The 15,907-nt window shown below is 54.9% G+C and overlaps 6 protein-coding genes across 6 annotated transcripts; 3 read left to right on the forward strand and 3 right to left on the reverse strand.

Moving 5' to 3' along the window:
* Window positions 1–1,058: 1,058 nt before the first annotated feature.
* CORC01_10291 (glycoside hydrolase family 93) lies at window positions 1,059–2,284 on the forward strand (the record flags this gene model as incomplete). Its single annotated transcript, XM_022621919.1, has 2 exons — window positions 1,059–1,621; window positions 1,690–2,284. 2 exons carry the CDS (start codon window positions 1,059–1,061, stop codon window positions 2,282–2,284), a joined length of 1,158 nt encoding a protein of 385 aa, XP_022471526.1.
* A 1,706-nt stretch (window positions 2,285–3,990) lies between these two features.
* Window positions 3,991–4,939, forward strand: CORC01_10292 (uncharacterized protein; the record flags this gene model as incomplete). Its single annotated transcript, XM_022621920.1, has 3 exons — window positions 3,991–4,453; window positions 4,592–4,683; window positions 4,763–4,939. The coding sequence occupies 3 exons, from the start codon at window positions 3,991–3,993 to the stop codon at window positions 4,937–4,939; spliced, it is 732 nt and encodes a 243-aa protein (XP_022471527.1).
* A 547-nt stretch (window positions 4,940–5,486) lies between these two features.
* On the reverse strand, window positions 5,487–7,402 carry CORC01_10293 (3-hydroxyacyl-CoA dehydrogenase; the record flags this gene model as incomplete). The annotated part of the gene is made up of 3 exons (XM_022621921.1): window positions 5,487–6,559; window positions 6,628–7,260; window positions 7,327–7,402. 3 exons carry the CDS (start codon window positions 7,400–7,402, stop codon window positions 5,487–5,489), a joined length of 1,782 nt encoding a protein of 593 aa, XP_022471528.1.
* A 1,281-nt stretch (window positions 7,403–8,683) lies between these two features.
* Window positions 8,684–10,412, reverse strand: CORC01_10294 (major facilitator superfamily transporter; the record flags this gene model as incomplete). Its single annotated transcript, XM_022621922.1, has 4 exons — window positions 8,684–8,854; window positions 8,990–10,037; window positions 10,114–10,217; window positions 10,290–10,412. 4 exons carry the CDS (start codon window positions 10,410–10,412, stop codon window positions 8,684–8,686), a joined length of 1,446 nt encoding a protein of 481 aa, XP_022471529.1.
* A 1,946-nt stretch (window positions 10,413–12,358) lies between these two features.
* Window positions 12,359–14,308, forward strand: CORC01_10295 (amidase; the record flags this gene model as incomplete). Its single annotated transcript, XM_022621923.1, has 5 exons — window positions 12,359–12,646; window positions 12,724–13,135; window positions 13,216–13,878; window positions 13,979–14,125; window positions 14,199–14,308. The coding sequence occupies 5 exons, from the start codon at window positions 12,359–12,361 to the stop codon at window positions 14,306–14,308; spliced, it is 1,620 nt and encodes a 539-aa protein (XP_022471530.1).
* A 214-nt stretch (window positions 14,309–14,522) lies between these two features.
* Window positions 14,523–15,356, reverse strand: CORC01_10296 (alanyl-tRNA synthetase; the record flags this gene model as incomplete). The annotated part of the gene is made up of 1 exon (XM_022621924.1): window positions 14,523–15,356. The coding sequence occupies one exon, from the start codon at window positions 15,354–15,356 to the stop codon at window positions 14,523–14,525; it is 834 nt and encodes a 277-aa protein (XP_022471531.1).
* Window positions 15,357–15,907: the final 551 nt, after the last annotated feature.

A 15,907-nucleotide genomic window follows, 5' to 3' on the forward strand; every position in this document is an offset into this window, starting at 1 on the left:
CTTTCTGGAGCCATCTTGACCTCTTTGGAAAGTACTCTCATTTGCTTATTCAATGTCGTTCATGAAACACTCGAATCAGGTCACGTTCAGTTGTTTTGTGGTATCTGTGCTCCCTACAGGAATATTCATAATCGAAAAGTCGACGAAGACGCGTGCCTGATTGACGCAAGTTGTTAGATAAAGTCACCCAGGGCTGCTGCAAGTTCATCGATTCCATAGTTATGCGGTCCCGGAACCTAGGCTCAAGAGTCTTCTACCCTCGGTCTCAACCCAGGTAAGCTTGTGATGTGACGGCCATCGAGTGATCTCAAGCAGGGCAGTAAATGGTTACGCCATTTGCGGATCTGATTTGCCAATTTAGTCCAAGCCACCCACGAGGAGATCAAAGTGCTCCGCAGAAGCTCTTGGCAGTTCTCACATAGGAACTCGAGCTGTCAGTCGTATGTGAACTGCTGAATTTTTTGATCTCTGGGGGCTTCCGAGCCAAGGAGTTGATCTCATTGGCGCGCGTCTTTGAGCTTCGGCAATCACCTACAGGCATCGCTGGCTCATCCCCACACCAAACCCCAGGATCTCAACGGCGATGGATTAGGACGCGGGGAGTGTGACATTGTCCTCGGGGAGCTTTAAACCGATGTGACAGCCTCTCTATGAGGTCACAATACGGCGTTGCACCCTGCTGCGAAAACATAACAGACCATACGCGCCAATGAATCAATGATCATGGTGTCGGGAACTGCAGGAGCTGTCAGCTAACCTCAACGCGGCCGCTCTGCCGTCTTGGGGGTGGATTCTAATCACTCGTTTACGAATCACGAAATCAAGAAAAGTCTGCTTCCGAGTTTTGCGAAGCTATTGACGATGATCTGGTTGGCATTGTCTTGGCGTGGACATTCTACACTGCCCCCTCTTGAAGCTCAATGTCGACGACGTATATGAGATACCACGCTGCCCGAACAACATCGGATCATGTATGTCCTCAAGGCACCTGAACCTCTCGCCGTCGGCCTCATCTTCCCCTCACGTTTACACGAGACAAGCGTTTGGAAAAGTCCATCATGAAGTTCCTCGGTGCCGCCGTCGCTGGCATAGCAAGTCTTATATCCTTCCAGGCCGTTGCGAACCCCGTCCCAACCCCAGTAGAGGCCCGTCAAGCCAGCGGAACCATCTCGAACAATGTCATCTTCTCCCCGCCCTCGAACGCCAGCTGGGTCGACCCACGCGTCCTGTATGCCCGCACCATCCAGCTGGATTCGGGCGACCTGATCGCCACCTGGGAAAACTACTCCCCAGAGCCTCCCATCGTCTACTTCCCCATCTACCGCTCGCAGGATGGCGGAGCTACCTGGGCAGAGATCGGCCGTGTTCAAGACACCGTCAACGGCTGGGGTCTGCGCTACCAGCCCTTCCTCTACGAGCTTCCGGAGGCCTTTGCTGGCTACCCCGTCGGCACCATCTTGCTCGCTGGCAACAGCATCCCGACGGATCTGAGCTTGACGAAGATTGATGTCTACATCAGCCCTGATGGCGGTGCCAACTGGGAGTTCCTCAGCAGCGTTGCCAGCGGAGGCGAGGCCCTGCCCAACAACGGCCTGACTCCAGTCTGGGAGCCTCACTTTTTGTAAGTCCTCCTCCAGCCCAAGAGGCTTCCATCTTGAATCTCGGCTAACCGGTGGTTTCCGTATGTAGGCTCCACAACGACGAGCTCATCATCTACTACGCCGACCAGCGCGACGAAAAGTACGGCCAGAAGCTGTCCCACCAGACCACCACCGACCTCAAGACCTGGAGCGCCGTCGTTGACGATGTCCACGACGACAACGCCTACGAAGCCCGCCCGGGCATGCCCGTCATCGCCAAGCTGCCCAACGATGACTTCATCTATGCCTACGAGGTCTGCGGCACCGACGGCTGCCGCGTGCACTACCGCCTCACCGCCGACCCGCTCAACATCCTCGCCGTGCCCGGAATCACGCTCATCTCCACCTCCGGCACCCGCCCCGTCAGCTCCCCCTACGTCGTCTGGTCCCCCGTCGGCGGCGTCAACGGTACCATCGTGCTTAGCGGCGGCAGCCAATCCAACATCTTTGTCAACCGGGCTCTGGGTGATGCTGGCGCCTGGGTCGAGTATGCTGTTCCCCAGCCCAACGCCTACTCTCGCGCCCTCGCGGTGCTTGATGATGGTAGCAAGTTGGCTATAATTGGTGGTGGGAGACTGCCTCCTAGCAGCACCAACCGGGTCAGCATTAGCGTTGTTGACCTCAATGCTCTGCTTGAGTTGTAAATAGTCAAGAAAATGCCCTAGCAAAGTGTAGTGTGATCTTCAATGTGAGGACTTTGCCGCCAGAAAAACAGTTTCAGAACCTTCGGACCCTTCCTTTACCTGGGCTTGCCTTAGGTAGGGAAATCTCCTAGAAAGGCTGCCAGAATTCCTCAAGAAATTGCGGGGAAATATCTGGGATTTCCTTATGATTTTCACTAAGGAAATCTCAGGAATTCTTACAGAGGAAAGTAAGGAAATCTGGGTAAAGGTCGTACTAATTACCGCTATGTAAAAAATGATTTCGATTATGAAATCTTTACGGTCACGGTACTCAATATTGATTTAAAAATTGTATGCTTTTAGAGCACTCGCTCTTTATTGTTTATATAGAAATTATTAAAACAAGAAGGAGAAAAACGAGCGCAAATGCATGAATCCATTCAAAAGCCAGGCGATCGCTCCTGAACGCGATTTTCTTTCCTGTTCTATCCTCTCTAAACACCGTGTGCGAGCGCCTTAGTAGCTACTTATCGTAGCTTAGCCCAGGTCCTTTCCAGTGGCCTTCTCTAATAGAGCGCGATTCAAGGCATGGACAAAGTGATTCGTCCTGAGTATACACTCCTGTCGCATAGTATAAGATTAGGCATTCTGCCGAAAGCTGACTAATAGATGAGGTCAATTAAATGGCATATCATCGCCCGGTGGCGCAGTCATGGGATGTTTGACACGTCAATTTGTATCGATGGTCGCTGCATCAAGTCCTCAACTACGCCCAGTATTTGGCCAGAGTTGCTAGCAATCTGGTTCAACAACTTGACTTGAATGGGGTGGTATAACTAATCGAGTCCCTTTCAAAGCCTGGTTTCCTTGACCTGGTTCTATGCCAACGCAAAAGTCGCCCCTTCCGCCCCCCCTCCCCTTCCGGCTCGCATTCCAGGCAATAGCAAGCTGTCTTGCCCACAAGATGTCGGCCGGCTTTGATTTCAGGAGTCTGGGGGATATTTTACAGCTGTGTCAGATTAGTATCACTGTCAGCAAAGCTCTGAATGACAGCCGTGGCAGTGTGCGCAGTTACGAACGACTGTGACACAATCTCGATCAATTTGTGCAGATCTTGCAGAATTCAAGCTAAAGAGATGAACCTGGGCGCTTAGGGGTACCTTCAGGCCTTGCCTTCAATTTCATATAGACAAGTACTTGACTGCTCACTCTCACAACGAAATACCAATAATCAAAGGCAAAGGTAAGTAGGGCGCAGCTCAATGAACCAACAGCAAAAGGACGAGCGGCTAAGATGCGGGAAACAGAAAGGCATCTGTCGTGAGACTGATGCCAAGATATCAGTTACGCTTAAGAGGTTGGGCACTGGGGTCGGCCCCGCTGGCGTTTTTCTTCAATTCTGCGAGCGTTGCCGAGATTGCCCGCTGCGGGATTCTCGCATTGGTACGCCAAGTAATTGAGGCTGCTCATACGATGGGATGTTATGCGCTCCAACAGAGTGATTTAGTCCACGGGAGCAGATCTCCTGGTGCACATCATGACTTCGGACCTTTTCATCCAATGCCTCGTATGACAAGACTTTGGAGTGAATTTCTTTTGCGATCTCGGTACCGCATGTACCCCTGTTCACCTTTTCTCCATTACTTTGGACAGGTTCACACCCCTCCCTGCTGTTGCGTTGGTTCATCCTTCTGCACCTCCAACATCCTTCCCGCTCGGCTCAAAACATGGGTGAGCCTTCATACTCGAGGGACGAGCTCGTCTCGGAGCTCACATCCTATTACGAATTCTTGACGCAGCTCTACCTGCCCCCGGAAGTCATCCAACATCCCCCAGAGGACGGCTGGGAGCACAGCACACCCGAATTCGTCGACTCCTTCTGCCTAGGCAAGAACGACACCGTAGCGGACCTGATGAGACATATCCCTTACATCCGCCGCACAAAGGAGGACGACTGGGAACCGTGGCAGATTTACGGCAACGCCACTGCCGTAGACTTCACTAGCGACGTTGTCCTAGACTTGCCCACGAAATACGCAAAGGAGTCTCTTTTTGAGCCTGAGGAGGGCAGCATCTCGCATATACCACCCCACGTGTTCGTGTACGCGACGATTCCATCGGGCCACAACGGTCGTTACATTTTTATCGACACGGAGCGCGGCACGATTGTCCTTGCGGACCCACAGACCGGTCCGGAGCCCACTCGATTATCAGATCCCGCAAGTCCCCCAGCGACGCAAACCGCCCCCTTCCCCCCTCCCCATCATTTTTGCGACCAGTCTGTCTCCTTTGTATGAATGCGCTGCTAATATCGTGGCTCACAGGAAGCACCAGATGAAGAAGCCTGGCGCAGGTTCCAGACCTACAACTTTGGCGAGTTCTTCTCCATGGCAAAGGAAATGTTTAGAAAATTTGAAATGGTTGGTGGCATCCATCTCCGCGCTACGGCGTGGTTTGAATTCCAATAGCTCTTCCGCTAAATCATAACAACAAATATAGATTGCCGTGGATAGAAAACACGTACACTGCACCAGCCCAGATACGCCTCAGGCGCAGATATATCAGGAAGAGGGCGTCTTCACGGAGCGGTACAATAGGGAGAGGTGCATGGACAGACTGGATGAGTATCGGGAGCGGAAGAATCGGGAAAACCGGGAGGCTCAAGGACACGAATGATTGCTTGTGCTGCCGCCAACAGATATACCTATTTTGCAGGCTTCGCTGCGAGAGGTGTATCCTGATACCAGGTTTGTTGACGACATGAGCCTAGATATTCGGCCAAAGAGTGAAGTATCACCTTGAGAGACGAATTCAAGACTTGATACTTAATCCATACGGTATCTAATTGTTTTGTTCCCTAAATTCCTTTTTGGATGACTAAAGGTTACTTTATGGACCCGAAGAACGTCTGCTCTGTCTTTAGGTTCATAGTGATCTTTAATAATGGTAATATTTCGTATCAATTTAGCTCTACGGTATGCAAGTGTAAGATTTACACACGCTGAAGACAGAGGGTTTTGTACAGCAGCATAGTGGCACTGGAGAAAGGTGTAGACTACTGCAAAGAGTCAAGTTGCATTGGTTAAATCTAATTGACGAAACCACCGCCCATGCCGGGATATCAATCTATACCTTCTACATATAAACCTCGCCATGACAACTCCTGTGTCTTCCAAACGCCATCTCATCCTTCTGCTTTCTAATGTATCCAGAGCTCCCAAGTCTAAATGCGAAGAAGAGCAATTCCAGAAATAGTCCGGTCATCATCGGAGAAGATCTTCTTCTTCTCCGAGCCATTCACGTTGCTGCGGTAAATGCTGCCGCCGAGATCGCTAAAGTAAACGTGCCCATTCTCCCGGTCCAACTTGACGCCAATCGCCTCGTTGAGGTGCCTCACCAAGATGTCATACTTTTTGGATCCCTCGGCGGACTGCAATCGTAAGCCCGTCGCCGGGTCGATGCCGGCCCGGTTGAGCGTGTTGCCCCGGGGGATCTCCCCGCGATCGGTCCAGAAGAGGGTGTTTGTCTCCTCGTCCACCTCCAAATCGATGGGCTCCGGCAAGTCGCCGAGGAAACACTCGACGTCATCCCGCGTCTCGGCCGTCTGACCCGCCGGGATCTCAATATTCGCGCAAAAGATGCGGCCCTGCCCAGACTTGGGCGCGCCCTTTTGCGTCCAGTACAACTTGCCCAGCTTCGGCGCGACAGCGACGCCGACGCACCACGACTTGAGATCCGAGGCGTCGTTGCCGGCGACGACGAGCGTCTCGAGGTCGCTGCCGTCGAGGTTGGCGCGGTACACCTTCATGCCCTCGCGGTCGCAAAAGTAAATCTTTTTCGAGACGGATTCGATGATGAGCTGCTTGGGCGTGTTGATGGCGCCGGCCGCGAAGAGGGACTTTACGTCGCTGCCGTTCAGGTTCGAGGACAAGACGGTGCCGTCCTGCCTGCCCGGTATCCCCATGCAGGTCCAAATAATGCGCTGCGTGTCGTCGGCGTCAATGTCGATGCCGTCGGGCACGTGCTGGCGGTCGACGAGCACGCGCTCCAGCTTGCCCTCTGACGAGAGCTGGAGGACCTGTCCCGACGTCGAGACGTCGTCTTCGTTGGCCATGCCGAGGTCGAGGGCAATGATCTTGGGGAGGTGCGGGTACAGGCCGCCCTTGGTCGACTTTTTGCCGAGGCGGCCCTTGGAGAGGTACTCGCGTTGGAGGAAGTCGACTGTGTATTCTGGGGACAGGCCGCGCTCCTTGACGTAGTGGTCTTCGATGAAGGCGACGGTGTCGAGACCGACCTCTATTGGTTTCGTTAGTCATCGTACTCAAATCCGCATAGTGGTTTTTTTGTTGCATCCTGCCACCTACCGTCCATCATTTCGCAAGGGCCCTTGCCGTGCTTGCTGAGTTCGTAGAACAAGGTGTCAATTTCCTCGGGGCTCGACACGCCCTCGGCCAAAATGGACAAGGTCTCCCTCTTAATCGCAGCCCACAACCGGTTAAACACGAAGCCGGTAGACTCCTTGCGCGCCGTAAACGGCCGGGTCCCAACCTCTTTTTGCCTCTCGGTCATGAAGGGGAAGATCTCAGGGCGCGTGAAGCCGTCCGTCATCAGCTCGACGACCATGTTGTACGGGGGCATGTAGTAATGCGTATTCATGATGCGCGTCTTGGTCTCGTCCCTCACCTTGCCGAGCATCTCGGACGACCTGTACGACGACGAGTTGCTGGCGAGGATGGCGTCGGCGGGCGCCGCGGCCTCGAGGTCGGCAAAGGTGTCCGTCTTGATCTCGATTCTCTCGGGCACGGCCTCGATGACGAGCCAGGCGTTGGCGACGGCGGTCTCGAGGTCCTGGAAGACTTGCACGTTGCCGGCGCGCTTGCGGCCCGACGCCGGGTAGGCGTCGACGTTTTGCTTGACGTAGTCTAGGCAGGGCTGGTGTTGCTTGGCGTCGGGTTCGCGGACTTGGACGTTGTAGCCGCCTGATGCCCATGTGCAGGCTGTTTTTTTTGAGGGTTAGTTCGAGTCTGGTGGAATGCATTCCGGGAAAAGAGTCCAAAAATTACCAATGCGACGGCCAAGCACACCGCCGCCGAGAACTGCGACCGGACGGTCATTGTAGTTTGATGGTAGTGAAGTCATTGATGCGGTGGGACTATTAGAGCAGGAAGATTAAACGAAGGGTCCAGGGTTAATATTGTCTAATGATGTAAGATCTACGGCGCGGCATGACACGTCAGAAAGCCAAGACGGCAGATGAGCTTTTATATGAATCGAAGAAGCATCAAAAAAGGCAGGCTAGAACCTAAAGAACTTTCCATCAAACTTAATGACGGAGCACACCGTCATTCCCCTGAGCAATCGCCGACGCTGCCGGAGACCCGCCAGCTTGGGCATGGTGGGCCAGGGGTCGTCGTGCGGTCTGGCCCCGGTGGCGTGAAGGGATAAGAGCACAGGAAAGGAAAAGGCGCATTGACGTAGGTGGGTATGGAGCGAGTCTTCGTTCGTTTTCGTTCATGGGCGGCGGGCCTTGGACACATGAATCGGGTTTCGGCGCCGATCGCGAGTCGGGTTCGCCGGCGACGGACCCACTTTGGCCCTGAAGCTGTCGATTTCTGAGTGGGAAAACGAGCTGCGGAGTCAAAAGCAATCGGTCTGCTATTTGAGCGTGATGAAGGTTAGAATAAGATAAAATTCAATTATTTTCTCCGAGGGCGCGAAGCCGCTAGATACAGGAATGCCGCTGGCAGACGCTACCTTTGTTTTGGAAACCAAGATACTTTTTAAATCCGACACCTCGGCATCTGGCGGGGCGGGCCCGTTTTTTTTTGGTTCCGGCCTCGGCACCCACGAGTCTATAAAGTGGGCCCTCATGCTACCGGCCTCGGCAATTCCAGGAATGCCTGTCAGGGACTCGGAGTCCGAGTCGGTGTCGCTCTAGACGGAAGGGGTCGCTCTTACACGTGTGCAATACCATACGACGTGGGAGGACCCGTCTGAGTTATTTCCGAAAAGGCGCGGACCTTATTCCGTCGCTTGCCGTCCAACCCAATTCGAAATACACTCCTTATCCTTCCCTGCCTGTAGATCTCTGGTGCGGCGTGCCCAGGCGGAGCTTCGAAAGCAGTCCATCTTCTTACCTCTTCACACTATCTCCCTTAGACAAAGGACAGGAGGAAGTTGATTAAAGCCATCTTCAAAATGGATTGTCCAGAGCAACTTGGGCCAGAACGCGAGGCTTACCCGTGGGTCTCTTCCTCCAATTTTCGTTCTTCATCAACATCTCCCATCTTGCGCTAGAACTCGTCACTTTCTGGTTCTCTTTCCAACGCAAAGAGCACATTTCAAACACTTTTGAATTCCACCTCCATCCCATCCTGTGCAACTACAGCATCATCTCAATACACTGTTCCACGCTTCCTCTTAAACCTGCTCGTCGTCGTCTTTCGCAATAGGTCCCTTGCTCATGGACCCAGTCTCCCCCGCCTCCGCATTCAGCACACGCCGCTTCTCCTCCTTGTGCGTGAGCAGAGTGAGCCCGCTGGTCCAAATAATCAAGGCAATGGAGCTGGCGATCATGGCCCACATACCCCTCTACAATGTACATGTTAGTCCACATCCCATTCCCGACAGTCTGATTCTCGTAACTCTGTACCGAGCACGAGAGAGAGATAGAGAGAGAGAGAGAGAGAGAGAGAGAAAAGAAGAAAAGGGAAAAGAAAAACGTACCGTAAACCACGGCGCCATGGACGCGCCATAAAAGATGATGCTCCACCACGCGTTGACAGCATTGCTCCCCAAATTCATACCCGCGAGAACGACGCCGCGGAACACGCCCTCCTCGTACCGCATCGTATCGTTGCACCACGCGAAAAACGTGGCCTGGCACGCATACACGGCACCGGCCCAGTAATACGCGCCAAACACGACAGCCGTGGACCCGGCGCTCGTCGGGTCCCGCGCCGCGACGAGGACCATGGCCGACGTCGCGATGCCCGTGATGCCGATAAAGTAGGCGACGAGGTACCGCTTCCCGCCCAAAAAGTCCGTCAGGGTCGCCCAGAAGAGCGTCGAGACGATGCCGACGGCGGGCACGCCCGTCGGGTAGTTGTTGAGCTGGGCGACGGTGTACTTGTGCGTCGGGTGGCTCTTCATGTACAGGCCCAGCAGGGAATTCGTGCTAAAGGACTCGGTCTCGCCGGCAATGACCCAGAGCATGACGAAGCCCCACCAGTACCACGACGTCAGGACCTTTTTGGCGAAGCGGAACGTCAGCGGCGAGCGCTCCTGGACCTCGGGCACGCGGGACCGGGCGAGGGCCTTTTCCTCCTCGGTGAAGTAAAAGGCCGTCGTCGTGTGCGGCGTGTCGGGGAAGCAGGCGAAGCCGTAGAGGGCGACGGGGACGGTCATGAGGCCGTCAATGATGAAGAGCCAGCGCCAGCCGCTGAGGCCGTGCAGGCCGTTCATGCTGCTGTGGATGCCCGTCTGGATGAAGCCGCCGAAAAAGGTGCCGGCCAGGCCCGAGGCCGTGAAGATGCCGCTGCGCTTGCCGAGCTCGCGCTCCGTGTACCAGGCGCCGAGGATGTAGTGCGTGCCGACAAAGGTCGAGGCCTCGGCGATGCCCTGGAAGAAGCGGATGGCCATGATGGACTGGGGGCTGTGGACGCTGGCTGTGCACATTGTGAGGCCGCCCCAGATGATCATCATGAGGGGGAACCAGATTCTCGGTTTGACGTAGTGGAGGGACAGGTTGGAGGGGATTTGTCCGATCACATAGCTGGTTCAGTTTTGTCAGTCATTGGCACTGAGGTAAGAACATGAGGCAGAGTCTGACGGCATTGCTCTCGACTTACCCCACGGTGAAGCACGTGTTAATCTCGTTGAGCTGGTTCCCCACGAAGCCCAGCTCCTCCTTCATCCCGGAGACGTATGCATTGTTCAGATTGGTGCGATCAAGCTGGAGAAGAATGTGTAAGCATTTTTGCTACACTGCACGCCCGTGGCAAGAAATCCAGAGGTCATTACTTACATAGTTGACCAGGTAACTCAAGCAGCAAAAGGTCAAGATGAAGAAGTCAATCTTGGAAACCAGCTTCTTCTCCCCTGGCTGATACTGCACATTCAAGTACTGGCGGACTTTGTCAAAGGCCATGGTGGGCAGCGAGTCCAGTTGGCGACTTGACGGTGTTAGTGAAGAACCGACCCTCTGTGCCTAGCAGCGAATGAAAAAAAATAATGGATTGCGTTGTCAGGTTGAGCAATTAGAGCACACCGTTCACCGTGGAACTGGAAGATGCACCTGAACCCTGACCGACTTCTTATGAATACCGCATCCAACGACTTCACGTTTGCGTCCTGATGCTAGCTGTCTCCCAAGGGCGTCAAGCTTAAACACGTATCGCGCGGCCGCTATCTCCCAAGAGATAAGGAATATGGTCACAGGAATAAATAGCAGGGGGGTCGTGCGATAGGGCTGGCGTTGTTTTTTCCTCGTACGGTAATCGACGCCGGGGGGGAAGGGGAACAATCGGCGCAACAGGAACCGCTCAGGTGTTCAGTAGAATTCTGCTCGGATATGGGGTTTTGGCCTTATCTACGGATAGGTAGTGAGCCTTTGTCGTCGAGGCGATCGGTGGTAACCCGACTCAGCTGTTGCCGGCTCCCTGTCGCAATGCGTTGTGATTCGATGGCCCTGTTGCACTGTGAGCGACCAAGGGGCACCACCGTTATCATATCTGGACATCGCAGTCCCCCCCCGCCGCCGCAACGAACCAGAATGAAATGATAAGCTTACAGCTGTCCGCCCGGAGACGTCGTCCGATGGTTGTCCGAGAGGGTAAGCTAGGAGCTCGGGAGCGTCCTTTCAGCCTCACCAGACACGCCGGATACGCTCTGAGCGCTGGGTGCCGACGGGAGATGTAGACTGGACGTTATGATCTTTGGGGCGGGCTCCTTTGTCAAAGACGGGCGAGAGCGCGGGCTGTGTGTTTTCATCACCCAAAGCTTGGGTCTAATGCGATCGTGAAATGGGAATTGCGACGACAAAGGCTCGGCGTTATCGATTTGAGAGAAATTTTAGGGCTAAGGGCCGTTGGACGCGTCCCACTTTGATTGAACGCGTCTTTTACAGACCTTGAGGGCTGGATGAAGAGGAACGGTACAGCACATGTGCATGTCTTAACCCGCCATCTCTCACTGTAACGTAGATGAACAACGACGATCTTACCAACCATGCGGTAAAAGAAACCCGAAGGCGACCTACCCCGGCGGCCACATGGCGGCATTCGTTCCGGCGCGACGACGGAGCCAATCCATTAGGAGAGGTCCTTTTTTAAAGGGTTGTTTCAAGCGACCGGCCATCTGCGTCATCGAGGCGCTACATTGTTGTAGCACCGGAACTGTCCCGCTCTCTACGGCGCATTAGCTATGCAAATAAGGCCATTAATGTCAGCGGTTTTGTTGAAGGATTGATTAGGGAGAGCTGGCACGTACGGGGTAAAAGTTAGCGTCTTCTCCAAGACCAGCGGGCCGTAGTGTCGACTCCCCTCACTGACTGTGGTTGAAGGATGTCTTTACCCACAGTTGTTCCACGACAACTCCCCGACCCCAAACCCATCGAGTTGCGTCGGCTCGATTCAAACCGGACTTGGCAGCATGCAGTCGAGCTTATCAAGGTGAATGGAGGTGGTGTAAATTCCCCGCACAGCCACCTCTAATAGTTTTCAGTGTTCCCCCGACCTGTCTTATCTATCGAGACAACTCCCTCCACAGTTCCCGCGGATCCGAACTGGCACTGTAGCACGTCCTTTCGTCTCCTCAGTTTGGATTTCGGGCGATGCGTCCCGGATCAAATCGCCGATGACCGGTGCGGCGCCGGTTGTTCGCGCCATACCTCGAGCCTACCAGACCACCATACTAACCCATACTTGGGCCACCAGCAGCCGTCGCTGGTTATTTAACAACTCCGGAGCCGGCTTGGTCTGTCTGGCTGTAGAGAGGTGATCGCTTTTGCTGTCATCGGGCCATCTTATCGTCGCAACCTCTAGATCCAACCTCGCAAGCAACAGTCAGACTTCCCGCCAAAGTAGATAATTTACCATGGGTAGCATAAAGACCGAAACGTGGGAGCTGGCCGCCGCCAAGAAGCGAGAGTCCCTCGCGGCGTCGCTCCCCTCAGAATGGCTCATCCCCAAAAACCTCCTCCCTCCCGATTCCCAAAACGACGTGACATCGTGGCCAGAGACTTCGGGCTGGTTCACCGAGAAAGAGCTCGCCATCACCAATAGCGACGCCGCTGACCTCATTCCGAAGCTTGCGTCCGGAGAACTCACGTCGCTAGAGGTCACAAAGGCATTCTGCAAGCGGGCCGTTGCCGCGCATCAGTTGGTGAGTTTACAATCATACCCCTTCCACCCATCCTCTCACTGGCTGGCGAACTTTTTCCGCTCATTCGCTGTATCCAGACAAACTGCCTCTCAGAAACATGTTTCGACCGCGCCCTCGCCACAGCAAAAGCCAGAGATGAGCACCTCGCGCGCACCGGACAGCCCATCGGCCCCTTGCACGGCCTGCCCATCTCCCTCAAGGACAACTTCAACCTCAAAGGCCTCGACGCCACCGTCGGCTTCACCTCGCACATTGGCGACCCCGCCGAGCACGACGCCGCGCTCGCCGCCCTGCTGGAGGAGGCCGGCGCCGTGTTCTACGTAAAGACGAATGTGCCGACGGCCATGATGATTGCGGAATCGGTCAATAACGTCTTTGGCCGCACGGTGAACCCGAGGAACAGGAAGCTCACTAGCGGTGGGAGCTCCGGCGGAGAGTCTGCGCTTATTGTGATGAAGGGTAGCCCGCTCGGTATTGGAACGGATATCGGTGAGTCTTATCATCAGTCTTCCTTGACTTTGTTCCACATGGGGTAGGGAGGGAAGGAGGTCGCTAACGATACCGCACAGGTGGTTCCCTCCGTATCCCCGCCGCTTGCACAGGCATCTTCACCCTCCGGCCCTCGTTCGGCCGTTTCCCCACCCTAGGCTGCCGTTCCGGCATGGGCGGCCAGGAAGCCGTCCAATCCGTCAACGGACCCATGACCCGGACCATCACCGACCTGGAACTCTACAGCAAAACCGTCGTCAACCAAAAGACGTGGCTCCACGACCCCCGCTGCGTCCCGATCCCGTGGCGCGACGTCCAACTGCCCCCAAAGCTCAAAATCGCCGTCATGTGGAACGACGGCATGGTCAGGCCCACGCCGCCCGTCGCCCGCGCGCTCCAGGCCACCGTCGAGAAGCTCAAGGCCGCCGGGAGCGATATCGAGATTGTCGACTGGGCGCCCGTCGACCACCGGCAGGGGCTGACGCTGCTGGAGCGCCTGTTCGTCGCCGACGGCGGCATCTCCATCAAGAAGGAGCTCGAGAAGACGGGGGAGCCCTTCCGGCCCGAGATGGCGGCGTACGAGACTGCCCAGGAGCTCGGGACGTACGATATGTGGCAGTTGCATCTCGAGCGCACCGCGTTCCAGAAGCGGTATCTCGACCGCTGGACGGCGGCCGGGATTGATGCGATTCTCTGTCCCACGACGCCGTTTACCAGTGTCAAGAGTGGAACGTTCAAGCATGGTACGTTTTTGGATTCCCCCGCGAACGACGACTTGCCGGCTTTTTTTCTTTTTTTCCTTTTTTTTCTTTTCTTTCGCATTTCACTAACGTGGAGATGTAGTTGGATACACGGGGGTCTATAATATCCTCGACTATTCTTGCATTTCTTTCCCGACTGGCTTGTCAGCAGACCAAAGCTTGGACACGCCTCTCGACCCATCTACAGAAAAGCCATTAAGCGCAGACTGTGAAGCCATTCACGCCGAGTGTACGTCGTTCCTCTCTCTCTCTCTCTCTCTGTTGGTAGCCGAGAACTGAGGCAGCTAACGCTTTTTGCGCAGACGACCCTGCAGCGGTACATGGAATGCCCATCAGCCTTCAACTCGTTGCTGGGCGGTTAGAAGAGGAGAAGGCAATAGCTATGGTGAAACATGTTCTTAGCGTCATCTAGGACTAGCCATCTAGTATCGATGGGTGTAATTGTAAAGGGCAATTAGTACAGATGTTTCGAGCCTGGTTTACACAGGACATTATGAATTTTCAGAGAGAGCAAAAGAGTCCCCTCTTCTATAATAAGTTTGCAGCCTCATCGTCTGTCATATAATGCATCATCTTCGTCTGTCATATAATGCATTATCTTCGTCTTCGTTCATCTCCGGGCCGTCTCATTTCACCGTATAACTCACCTTGGACTTCCCTTTACTCCTCGAAATCTTCTTCACAACAGTCTCCCCACACAAATCCGTCGTGTCAACATGCGTGCCCCCACAAGGATACACCTCGGCGCCCACAATCTCCACGACCCGAAACTTCTCCCCCGGCGGCGCGAGACTGCGGTCCGGAATCAGCCTCGCGAGGCCGCGGCTCCGGAAATCCTCCTCGTCCCAAAAGTCGACCTTGACCGGCATCTTTGCGGCGAGAAACGCGTCGACCTTGGCCTGGATCGGCGCCTTCCACGCCCCATCAATGAGCCCCTGGAACTCGCACGACGCCGCGTCGGGGAAATGCGACGCCTTGAGCTCGTCAAAGCCCTCGACCTCCTTTTCGAGGAGGTGTCGGACCGCCGCGCCGAGGACGTGGCCTGCCGTGTGGAGGCGGGAGTACAGGAGCCGCTTTTCGACGTCAATGGCCTGGTCTACCTCGTCGCCCTCGCGGAACGGCGCGGCCCCGCCGCCGTGGAAGCGTCCAAAGTGGAGCACCTGGCCGTCGCGCACGGCGTCCATGCGCACGGAGGTGACGGCAAAGGAGGCGCCCGCGGCGCCTGTGGCGGCGGCGGTCATGGAGCCCGTGTCGGAGGGTTGGCCGCCGCCTTGCGGGTGGAAGATGGTTTGCTCTGTGACGACGACGTGGTCTTGGTCGCTGCCGTCTTTGAAGAGTCCGCGGTTGACTTCTTCGAGGTCGGCAAAGGGGCGGATTGCCGTGACGATGGTCTTTAGGTTGTGGAGTTTTGCGTTGTGCTGGAAGGCCAGGTAGGTCCTGGCTGCTGCTGTTGATGCCATTGTTTTGTATAGATGAGTTGGAATTGTGCCGATGACGATTGTGAAATGAAGTTGTTTGCGTCAGTGAGAACCTTTGAGTGAGTGACACTGAATGCTCTATAAGTCTGGTGAGTTGCTGCGACGTTTCGTCTTCTTGGCTGTTCTAATGGGTTCCACGACGACGGTTTGACATGAAGGGCGCAAGTGATGATGAATTGTGGTTCTAGAGGCTCTGTTGCAACGCCTGATGGGGCCTCAAGGTGGCGCGTGCACGTTCTATTCTAATTTAGTCACAGGAGTTGACTTTTCCATCCTCAAAAGATGGGAATTCAAAGCCGCCATCCATCACCACGTTGAGTCAAGTCTCGGTGCAAGTGTCAGTCAGAACCAAAATGAGTCATCTCATGGAACCAAAACAATCAGACTGAGAGTACCGTACTTGGGTCATTCGCACGAAGGTTCGATCGTTCCCTTGTTTCCTTCGTCCCCTTCTATCTTGAAGCGCACAGTCTCTCGGCCGTGACCGCTGCTGTCGCATTCATCATCATCTACTAGACTCTTGAACAGTCTTT

The sequence above is a fragment of the Colletotrichum orchidophilum genome (assembly GCF_001831195.1).
Source record: "Colletotrichum orchidophilum strain IMI 309357 chromosome Unknown Scaffold_101.1, whole genome shotgun sequence".
NCBI classification, from domain to species: Eukaryota; Fungi; Ascomycota; class Sordariomycetes; order Glomerellales; family Glomerellaceae; genus Colletotrichum; species Colletotrichum orchidophilum.